At 38.7% G+C, this 12,339-nt stretch overlaps 1 protein-coding gene across 1 annotated transcript in view; it reads left to right on the top strand.

Annotated features, from left to right (window-relative positions):
* PHEX (phosphate regulating endopeptidase homolog X-linked) overlaps positions 1-12,339 on the top strand; it is a 204,588-nt gene that overhangs the window by 187,751 nt on the left and 4,498 nt on the right. The window contains exons 18-20 of the mRNA XM_041740362.1: positions 2,075-2,205; positions 8,252-8,317; positions 9,320-9,424. Of these exons, the coding sequence (XP_041596296.1) occupies positions 2,075-2,205; positions 8,252-8,317; positions 9,320-9,424 (302 nt within the window). The remainder of the gene's footprint in view (positions 1-2,074; positions 2,206-8,251; positions 8,318-9,319; positions 9,425-12,339) is intronic.

Consider the following 12,339-nt stretch of genomic DNA (forward strand, 5'->3'; position numbering starts at 1 on the left):
CTCAAACTTTTTTTGAAGGGTATAGACAAAACAAAGAGTGAGCCTGTAGCAAAAAACAACATGTATAATTAATCTTTTTTTCCATTATGTTTTGGAGATTTCCATTCTGGTTCCAAGTTCTCTTTTTTAGAGCAACCTTCCTTGTCACAGCAGGACAGATGGGCCTTCTATGCACACTGGTGGCTGTGGGATGATTCATAACAGAGGTTTTATGTGTCTCTCAGCTCCTAGCACTGTGGAGGAAATACGTTCCTATAAGGCTGAGTCAGGGGCTGTGGTCTCACAGTGTGAATGACTCACTGGGCTGGGCCTATGGATCCTTTGGAATTTCACTGGTAGTGGTGCTCCACCTCCCTCCATGGGCTTTCTGAATGAAACCATTTCATTTCATAATCTAGAGAACATTTTCGGTCATATCAGGTGAAAATAAAGAATTCAAGATTGGTTCACAGTGTACATGCCATAAGTTGATGAATCTTATTTTTAGAATGTTCTTTGTTGCTTAGAAGGAAAGAACTTCCTTAAGCCTCTTTCTCCCCTCCACACTGCCTTTTACAATTAACTTGTGACAGTGGTGAGAAGGTGGGAGCTGCTTCCAGGAGTGACCCTTGCTACTGGGACTGCTTTTTCAAGGTCTGTTGAATTGAGGGAAAGGGAAAATGAAGAAATTAGTTTCCATAAATAGTACAGATTTCTTTTTAAAAGTTTTTATTTAAATTCCAGTTAGTTAACATATAGTGTAATGTTAGTTTCAGGTATACAATACAGTGATTCAACACTCCTTATCAGCCGCTGCTCATCCCAAGTGCACTCCTTAATCTCCATCACCTATTTCATCCATCCACCCAGCCCCTCCTCTCTGGTAACCATCTGGTTGTTCTCTAGAGTTAAGCATCTGTTTCTTGATTTGCCTCTCTTCAACCCCCCTTTGCTCATTTGTTTCTTAAATTCCACTTATGAGTGAAATCATATGATATTTGTTTTCCTCTGACTTATTCCACTTAGCATAATACTCTCTAGCTCTATCTCTGTCATTGCAAATGGCAAGATCTCATTCTTTTTCATGGCCGAGTAATAATACACACACACACACACACACACACACACACACACACACACCACTTCTTTATCCATTCATTCCATTCATCTGTCGATGGACACTTGGGCTGCTTCCATAATTTGGCTATTGTAGATAATGCTGCTATAAACATTGGGGTGCATGTATCCCTTCGAATTAGTGTTCTTGTATTCTTTGGGTAAATACCCAGGGGTGTGGTTGCTGGATTGTGGGGTAGCTCTATTTTTAACATTTTGAGGAACCTCCTTACTGTTTTCCACAGTGGCTGCACCAGTTTGCATTCCCACCAACAGTGCAGGAGTGTTCCTTTTTCTCCACATCCTCACCAACACTTGCTATTGCTTGTCTTTTTGATACTAGCCATTCTGACAGGTGTGAGGTGATAGCTCATTGGAGTTTTGATTTTCATTTCCCTGATGATGAGTGATGTTGAGCATCTTTTCATGTGTCTGTTGGGCATGTAGATGTCGTTTTTGGAAAAATGGTGTAAACCCTATCAAAATGTCACCAGCATTTTTCACAGAGCTAGAGCAAATAATCCTAAAATTTGTATGGAACTACAAAAACAAACAAACAAACAAACAAACCTGAATAGCCAAAGCAATCTTGAAAAAGAAAAGCAAAGCAGAGGCATCACAATTCCAGACTTTAAGCTATATTACAAAGCTTTAGTCATCAAAACAGTGTGATACTGTCACAAAAATAAACACATATATCAATGGAACAGAATATAAAACCCGGAAATGATTCCACAAATATATGGCCAATTAATCTTTGACAAAGCAGGAACGAGTATCCAGTGGGAAAAAGTCTCTTCAACAAATGGTGCTGGGAAAACTGAAGAGCAACATACAAAAGAAAGAAACTGGACCGCTTTCTTACAGCATACATAAAAATAAATTAAAAATGGATTAAAGATCTAAATATGAGACCAGAAACCATAAAAATCCTAGAATGCAAGTAGTACAAATATCTTTTAACTTTCCTTTTGGCTAGGTAGAAAATATGATAAAAATGGAAACCTGGATCCTTGGTGGTCTACTGACTCAGAAGAAAAGTTTAAAGAAAAAACCAAGTGCATGGTTAACCAATATAGCAACTATTATTGGAGGAAAGCTGGCTTAAATGTAAGTACTTCTCTCCCTCCCTCTGCTGCTCCTCCTGCTTGTTCTCTCTCCCCCCCCCTCTCTTCAAATAAATAAATAAAATCTAAAAAAAAATTAAATGCAAATTCTTGAGGCTTACTTCAGCCCTCTTGACCCAGAATCCTGGAGGGAGGCGGGGCACTGGGCTTCAGGCAGTCTGTCTTTTCATAAGCCCTCAGGTGACTTGACTCTGATACAAGCTCAAATTTGAGAATCACAGGCCTAAACATTAGTTTGTTTTCCTAGATTTAGATAAATGTAACAAATATTGCAGCAAACATAAACAATAACATTCTTATGAATCTATACTCCCTATCATTTTTAAAAATTTCCTTCCAAATTACTACTTAAGTTTAATTCATTGAAATAAATCTCACTAATTTGAATTAATGACTGAATCGGTTAAGAGATGTTATAGAACTTTGAACAAAAGAAATGTACTTTTAAAATGTTTATTTTCTATTATATTTACATGCATACATTTCCATGAAGGCAAGAATGAAATTTTTTACACGCCATTTGTGTGCATTAAATTTTGTTCCTTTCTTGCCTTCACCCCCTCTTGGCACTCTTTTCTTCCCTACCTGTCGTTCATCTGAATCACTTTGCTACACTCTTTCCGTGCTCACCCAGAAAGACACACACCACAAACTCCTTTAGCTAATGGTTTTCAGTGGCTGCCTAGAAGTCCACAGTGGAAACATACTCTAACTTAGTCACCTAACCTCTTATTGAGAGAGGTCACACTTTGTCTCCACTTCTTTTCCCACAGCAAGTGCTGCTGTAACTCTCATTATGTACATATCCTTTATGTCCACCAAGGAGAAATTCCTCCTGTCACCAACAAGTTACTATATTCATATTCCCACCAGTGATACATGAAGGAGCATTTATTTATTCAGTTATTTTCTCACCAATATATGAGAACTTTAAAAAATATTACAGATGTTAAAATTTTGTCCTTCACATTACAGTGTTTTCTCCCAGATATATTATGCATCCATTGGACTTTATGTATGGCATCTTTTGACATACGAAAAGTAAACATTTCTATAGAGCCAAAGATACCTATTTCTCTTAAAAAATAGTTTCTGTATTTCCATTCTATATCATATATATAGCCTCTTGGCTCTTCTGGAAAGGTTTTTGTTGTTATTTTACATTTGAATCTTCCTGCATGTAAAACATTTTTTTATGGGGTTTAATGTGAGAGTTCACTTTTCTTCCAAAAGGATAGCCAATTGATCCAATATCATTGACTAAAAGACATTTTTTTCTCACTGAATTGAATGTTTGTCAAATTTTAGAAATCTCCTATGTATTGACATCCATTTTTAGATTGTGTATTCTATTCTGCTGGTCTGTTTGTTGGTTTCTATACCAAGGTCTCATTACCATGGATATATGGATTGTTCTGGTATCTGTCAATACAAGCTTTCCCTCACTTTTCTTTCTTTATGTGCTTGGCCATTCTCAGGCAAATAATACTTCTGTATATGCTCCAAGATCATATTACCTATTCTCACCCTGTCCCCCAAAGAAAATCCCATTGGGATTCTAAGGTAAATAATATTCAGTGTATGGAATTGACATTTTTATGATATAGTCTTCTTGTTCAAGAACATGGTATGTCTTTTTATCTGTTTGGCTCATTTTAAGTTTTCCAATACAGTTGTATAGTTTTCACTATATATTTTATTTCCTGCAAATTATTTTTACTTCTTTTTTGTTTTCCTTATTTTGTTGGTTTGATCAGGTTTTCATGCCCTCTCCCTACTATTAATATTTTCTTGTAGTTTTTTTTTATTGCATTTGCTGCCCCTGCTTTCATAATTATAAGAAATAGATGTCTTAGGAACTGGGTGGCTCACTAGTTGAGCTCTGCCTTTCGCTCAGGTCGTGATCCTGGGGTCCTGGGATGGAGTCCCACAGGGAGTCTCCTTCTCCCTCTGCCTATATCTCTGCCTCTCTATGTCTCTCATGAATGAATGAATGAATGAATGAATAAAATCTTAAAAATAGAAGTAGATTTCTCTTGTTGAATCTGACAATAAGAGACCAATAATGAAGAATTGTTGGTAGGATATGGATCTGCAGGAAGCCTTTACTCTAAAATACACAGGCACACACTATGCTCCTAATTTGTGTAGTCAAGGGGACAGCATGTAACAGAAGCAACAGACCACATAGAACTGACGGTCTTCCTGGTTCTTCAACCATATTGAACACCAGGAACACCACTCCTTGTCCAGACAGAGAAACCAGAGGCTTTATCCTTGAATAGTATCTCTAGCTCTTTCATCACTGTTCTGGAATGCCATGTCTCTACCCATATATTTTAAAAAGATCTACAACTATGTCATGAGAAGACCTGAAATAGGTGCTTCTGCTTATCTGTTTTCAATTCAAAGACTATCAAATTGTGAAAATCCATCTTGAATATATTTTGCTTCAAGAAAAGCATAGAGGAGGGGTTCTAGAGTCAGACAGAGGTTCAAATCTTGATTCAACCAATTACAAATTTTGTGAATTTGGGACAGTTGCTTAACATTCCTGAATCTCCGAGTCTTCATCTGTGAAATAGGTCACTCTTTCTGAACTCAGTCATTTGTTGCAAGAATTAAATGACTGAAATTGGGTACAGGACCAGCATCATAATGTCTGACATGCAATGCATTATAGCTAATATTATTACTACTTTGTGGTATACTCAAAGGCACCCCATCCTAGGGAAAAACAAAGCCAAAGACTTTGGGGCTGGAAAAAAACAGACCAAACAAAAAAACACTATTAGAACAGTTTTCTTGGATGAAGGGAATGCATATTTCCTGATGATTGTTATATGCAGACTTGGCGGTAGACTTCTCAGTTATCTGAAACAAGTTTAATCCTCATACTGGTTCTCGAAGGTGTACATATTGCTGGCCCATTTATGTATAAGAAAACTGAGGCTCAAAGAGATAAAACCCATAGTAGAGTCTAGATTAGAATTTAGATTGGTGTGACTCCAAGATCTATATTCTTCCCCCCATATCATGCTGTAATTCTCTTATTTTAAGTTCATTTTACTCCTAGATGGTGTGTTGGTGGGAAGACTATTCTACAGCATCCATCTGAGCTAAAATGTCAGATACCGAAACTAACTTCCAGCAAATGTGTGTGCTTTGTCACAAGGATGATAGAAAGGGGATGCCTGTGTTGGCATCAGTCCAATCAACTGTCAGAAAACAGCTTTAGTCTCGTTCCCAGAAGAAAGAGAGTGGCTTCCTTTGTGGGTATAAAGGACTGTGCTTTATTTTCTGGCTCTGTTTGGGGATGCTGGTCCTCTATGCCTGAATCCTTTGCAGTGAACTGGAGAGAGCTCCAGTAGAGTGCCACAGCAGACTGTTAGCAGCTCCTGAGTCTTGAGAGGCAAACCTATGGCCATATGGTCTACTGAGGTGCTCTAGAGTGGGAGGACCCAAAGGGGCGAGGCTATCCTCCAAACCTCAATTTTGATAAAGCTTAGAGGAACCAGGAAGGAGATTAAATTTGACTGTGAGTGGATATAAATAGAAGCATAGGAGTCAAGAGCAGTCTTGACTTGAGGAGGTAGCATATTACCAGACTCTGGAGACAAACTGCTTGGGTTTGAATCCCTGTGAAATGTGGGTGCTTCATTTAATCCCTCTTAGGGAAGGTTCACTGGAAGCAAAACCCAAGAAGGGGTTTCTTAGGTGACTTATTTAGGAAGCAGTTTCAGGAGAAACCTATAAGAGGATGAGGAAAACATGCTGGTTTCAGGAGTTTAGCCTCAGCCTGATCCCATAGAAGGTTCTGGAGCCTGAATCGCACTGCAGAAATTGTGGTAAGAGGCTAGACAGTTCTAAGTGCACATTGGTCAGTTGCTGAGAGGTAGGAAGGGGATCACCTCCCAGGAATCTTCGGTGATGCAGCTCCCCTAAGCTAAGCTTACTCTTTTGAGCTCGTAGCAGTCATAGTAATAGGTGCTCAGTGTTGGTGGAAAAAAGGTTTCTGGTGCAATACTGACAACATCGGTTCCACTCTCTGAGCTTTTCTTTCCCACTTTGTTAAGCAAGGGTGGTGGTAACAGCACTTACCTTGTGGGATTGTCATTAAAGAAAGAATGTATGTGAAAGCAGGAGTGGGAACTTTGGGGGATGGAAGCATTCTGGGTGATTGCAGAAAGAAATGTTTTTTGCAATCACTTTGTTTTTATCCATTGGTATTACTTGATACCTGGGTGATATTACTTGTGGTATTACTTGATACTTGGGCTAGTTTAAAAGTCAAGAGTGGGTAGGTAGGATCCATGGATTTAAAGTTTAGAGCAGAGTGTATAGATTTCATGTTGCTGCTATCACAAATCACCACAAAATTAATGACTTGAAAGAACACAAACACTGTTTTTTTTGAAAGAACACAAACACTGTTTTTTAAAAAAGATTTTATTTATTTAATCATGAGAGACAGAGAGAGAGAGAGAGAGAAGAGAGAGAAGAAAGACAGAGAGAGAGGGGCTCCCTGTGGGGAACCTGGCGTGGGACTCAATCTCAGGACCTCAGGATCATGACCTGAGCCAAAGACAGACGTTCAACCGCTGAGCTACCCAGGTGTCCCACAAACACTGATTTATACAGTTGTGTGTGTCGCACTCAGGTCTCAATGGGCTAAAGTCAAGGTGTAAGCAGAGCTGCTTTTCTTTGCTAACTGCTCTAGGGGAGAATCTATTTTGTTGCTATTCCTAGCTTTTAGAGGCTGGCCACATGCCTTGGCTCATGGCCCCTTCTTTCTTCAGAGCCAGCAATGGCTGGTCACAGCTCACATTGCATCACTCTGACACCCTCTCCTGACCTCCTTTTCCTCTATTTACGTGGACCTTTCTAGTTACATTGGACCCACCTAGATAAGGCAGGCTAAAGTCTCAGGGTCCTTTACTTAATCATATTTTAAGAATTCCTTTTGCCACATAAGATAACATTTCCATGGGTTCCAGGAATTTAGAACATCTAGGAATTTAGGATATCTTTGATGGGTTTGAGGGGCGGGCATTATTCTGCCTCTTATGTAGGGATTGACAAACTTTGTCTTCAGAGGGCCAGACTGTAGGGAGTTTTGGTTTTGTGGGCCATAGGTCTTTGTGGCAACTCCTCAGCTCTGCTGCTGTAGCAAGAGAGCAGCCACAGACAATATGTACATGAACGGGCATGGCTGTATTGCCCTCAAACTTGAATTATGGACACCAAATTTGAATTTTGTGTGATTTCTGTATACCACAAAATATTTCCCTTCTTTTGATCCCCCCGCCCCAGCCATTGAGAAATGTAAAGTCCAGTTTCACTCTATAGCCTGTATTAAAACAAGTAGCAGGTTGATTCTGGCTTGTGGGCTATATTGGTTTGGAGTATTTTTTGTCCCAGCCTATTTAGGGATTTCAGAAACAATCTTTAGGTGTTTAGAGGAATTTCTTCACCATGCTTGGCTGGTTATCCTACACATTGCAGACCTTGACCTTGTGGCCTGTGCTACTTCTGTCTGATTTTTGTCTCCCATGAGAACTATCCTCCTTTTAATTTTTTATGGAAGTTGCTGAAGGTAAAATGGTGATGGTTGGTGAAGTTTTGTTCCTGTGTGGATGGTAAATATTTGGAAATACAAGCACACTGAAAAGAATACTCAAATTATATGAATTAATCAGAGAAAGTAATCTGTGTATTGACATTTCTACTTTTTCTCCATTAAACCAGCGTCACTCAGAATATTGTTAACATTTTATTGGAGCTGGCTAAATTGGTGAGAATACAGAGGTGGGTGAGAAAGAAATGCGTAGCATAATAAAATAGAAATTATTATATTCAGGAGCACCTTGCTGGAGTTCGTTTGCCATCTCACAATATATTATGACTACCTGTGATTTATTGAATGTAATTTTCTCTTTAAAATATGGCACTTTTTCTTGCTATCATATTTATGTCTCTTGCTGAATGATAGTTGGCTGAAAAACACTCTTTCTTTTTCTTCTTGTTAGGTGAAGGGGAAGCGGACCCTGGGAGAAAATATTGCTGATAATGGAGGTCTGCGGGAAGCTTTTAGGGTACGCACTGCAGCATTTGCTGTGATTTTTAAAATTAAACTATAGAATGCCATGTGGGTGCACCTCAATTTACACTGCAGACATATTCTTGAGGAGTTAGATTTCTGTCAATTCTGTGAATTTCTGTAAATAGAATTATATTTCCACATTGACTCTGTCATACTGTATTATATGAATAGAGCTGCATTTTTTCTTTTTTCTTTTTTTGGGGTATAAAGTCACCTTAAAGAATAATATTTGTTGTTAAGAATCATGTATTTAAAGGATAGTTTCCAGTAGATGCATTCACAGTAATATCAAAGCATGCTACAGAAATCTCCTTGGGGCTACGTTCATATGAGTTTTCCTGGAGTACTCTGTCTCGATAGCCCTTGCAATTTTCTCTTAAAATACCGAACTTCTCAATTGTGGCCAGAGGCAGGTGGTTCTCATATAGCGGGCCAGGTAAGAGTCCATAGTAAAGTTTTCATCATCCTCTGGTCCTTGGTTAAACAAGAAATGAGGATGATGTGGACAGATTTTCATAAAGGTAAATGCATTTAATGTAAAGACCAGGCTGTTGTTCTGAGGTTACCTCCTTCTGTATTCTGGTTAACACACATTTCATAAAATGATGGTGATTGAAGATGATAGTTCTCCATTTTATTTGGAAAAATAAAAAATTGGCCCCAATATATTGACCCCAAAATTTATTTCCATAGTTCTTGCTATTGTGTTAGATAACAAACAGCTTTTCCGGGGGGGGGGGGGGTAGTTTAACGTGTGATTTGGCCCAGCTGCTTTTGTATCTATTGAGTGTAAAAATCTTTTTGCAGGTGAATCTGCCTCACTGTTAAGCAACACAACATTGATTTGCATTTCCAGGGGTTGGTTTTGTTAAAGGAAGATATGACAGGATGCATTTTGTACATGGTGGAGGATGCATTTAGGATCTCTGCTCTGGGTGAGAAAAAGAGGAAAATGATCATTGCAGAGGATCATCCCTTCTGCTTCTCTCACCAGGCTTACCGGAAATGGATAAATGACAAGAGGCAGGGAGTTGAGGAGCCTCTCCTACCAGGCATCATCTTCAACAACAACCAGCTCTTCTTCCTGAGTTATGCTCACGTGAGTAAACCAGTGAAGGGGCATCAGAGATGAAATGTGGGACTTTGGCTTGCTCCCATGGTCAAAGGTTTAGAACAGAAGGTTAGTAGTATAACTTTGATTGTAGCTAAAATTTTATCTTGCTGCTTATCTTGAAGATACTTTTCACCTTCTTAATGTTCTATGGAACATAATTAATTAATTGTTTATTGATGTTGTTTATCAAGTGGATTACGAGCCCTACCATAACGCACTTGGTATTTCTTTAATTTACGCTGACTTCTTAAAGTATGTACTACACTTTATAACCATTTCTAGCAATTTGTTCTTTGGCTGTCATGGCCTTGCCTTTTGCTGTTTTTCACCTTTATTTTACCTCATTGGCTGACTGTATCCCACCACTTTCAACCTGGTGGGGGGGGGGGCCCTCAAGGCTGTGTTTTTCATGGCCAAATGAGTATGTGAAGACTGTGAAAGATGAAAACAACAACAAAAGCAAGGAGAATTATATCACCCTTTTGTGAGTTTAATGGGTTTTCTGAGCAGAAATTGAAAGAAGATGTATACTCAAAAAGATATAATTCTGAGCTCAAGTCTCTGGCTAATGAGGCAAGTGCTAATTCTTTGTTGCTATTGGTTATTGCACTGGCTTATGTCACCAATGTGAAGGCCTCATTTTCAAAGCAGCCAGGGATGGTTCAAAGAAGGTTCTAATCCATGGCTTCATAGCAGGCAAAGGTGTATCTATAAGACCATGGTTGTTAGCAGCACAACCTTCCTTTGCTCAGTCTTTGCATTGGCTCCTCGATAAGCTGATTCCTTCCCATATCTTTGGTTGAGTCTGGCTAAAGGATTCTCACCTTTCTGAAATCTTTTCTTTTTTAAAGCTGACATGACAACACTAAATCAATGATTTATCAACATGACATCAGTGAAACTGGAGTCACCAAAATGACCTTCTTTTTTAGTTTTCCCTTTGCTGTCAACACATCCCTGGTCTTTGGGTCTTCCTGGTTAGAAAATATAGATTCTTTTGTCTTACTTCATTTGTTTATCCTTATTTTTATGACATGGGTTCCCAAAGCTAAGTGTTTCATCTTTTTAACCTCTCTTTAGATTCATCTTCTCTTCTTCCTCATTCCCTTAATTGTCTGTACACTAGCTCTTAAATCTCTTCTACTCTGGACTATCAGCCTGAGGGCATATTTTTCCGACTTTGGCATCTTTCTACCACTGTCTTACATGCCCCTGAAACACCACTCTTATTTCATAACTGACCTGCTGAGGGAACTGCAGTGACTCCCAAGTGCCTACCACATTGAGGCCAAACATGCGCAGCTGGCTCTCATAGTTCCATCCAGTCTTATCCGAGTCTATGCAACCAGCTCTGAGTTGCTGCAGTTCTACCAGACTCACCCTTAGCCAGGCAGGTGTCCTCACGTCCATCCTGCAGTGTTATGCCTATTACTATCCTGGGGCTTTGCTTTTGATTTTCCTTATATAATGTGACCTCCTTCATACTCCTCCCCCTCAGATTATTTAATCCTATCTTTGTCTTTCAGGCTCCATCTCAAGTTCCCCCCTCCTCCAGATTTTCCACAAACTTCCCCAAGGACTCAGGTTCTTTATTTCTCTCTCTTTTTTGAATCTCCAACTCCTTTTCACTTCTCTTCATTACTATGCAGTTGAGTCCTTGATTATTCTAAAAATGTTGAGGACTCTTATCTCCATAGCTCATCTTCTGGATCCTTATATTTCTTATGTATCTCCATAGCATCCAGCAGAGAGGCTGGGTATACTGAAGACACTTGACATTTTTAGATGAATTGCTTCAAAAGGATGAGACTAAGGAACAGTTTCAGTTAAGGAGACTTTTGGGGGGAGGAGGTCAGTACCGGGCCAGATAACTCAAACAAACAAACATAGTTAGAATTTTCTAGAGCATGGGTTGGCAAACCAAGACCCATGGGCCAAATATGGTCTGCTGTCCATTTTTGTAAAAAACTATTTTATTGGAAAAAAGCCATGCTCTTTCCTTTGTGTTACAGGTGGCCAGTTTTGTGCTATGGGCAGAATTGAGTAGTTGACACAGAGACCTTCTGATCTGCAAAGCCTAAAATACTTAATGTGTGCCCTTTGACAGAAAAAGTTTGCTGACCCTTGATTTAGAGGACAAAGTACAATGTCCGTTGTTTTTTACTTAATCAAAGCTCATCTTAGTTATATCCTAGTCCACAATATCTTTTTGTACTTTAGTAAAGTAGACTAACTGGTAGCAACATTACCTTCATAATTTTTGAAATGTCTTCAAATAAAATTCCTAAGCATATTTGATTTATTTTAAAACAAAGAGATTTGGGAAAAAATGGAAATCTATTTTATGTTACTAATGAGAAATTTATCTTGAAGGTTTTCCTACAGACAGAAGAAGGGGATTTTCAGTCTTTTGCTCATTGGAATAAGTCTGCTTATAGGGAGTAAAGTTATTTTCCCTCCTGAGAAGATACTAAGAAAATAGTCATAACCAGAGTGTGTTTTCAGAAGTCTCTTAAATGATTTATGAAGCAAAGACAGTACTATAACAATACTTTATAATCATGTAGGAATATAAGAAGAAATAACACAAGAAAAAACGAGGTAATAACAAATGCCAGAAACAACTTCATCTTGGCTAGCTTCTGAGGAAATGAAGGAATCACATTACAAAAGCATCTTTACAGTCCCACTTCGATGGTTTATCTTCATCAAAAGCAGTAGCATTATATCACCTTTTCTGCTTTGTATGTCCCCATAGTTTCCATGACCTGTTAATTTTTTCCCTCAGATATTCTCCTTATCCTACTTCTCTCCATTCCTGTTTATATCTATTTAGTGGCCATTCATTGAGAACCTTCCTGAGGCCCCATAAATACTCTTCAAACTAGCCTCTTATTTCC

Source organism: Vulpes lagopus, chromosome X (assembly GCF_018345385.1).
Source record: "Vulpes lagopus strain Blue_001 chromosome X, ASM1834538v1, whole genome shotgun sequence".
NCBI lineage: Eukaryota > Metazoa > Chordata > Mammalia > Carnivora > Canidae > Vulpes > Vulpes lagopus.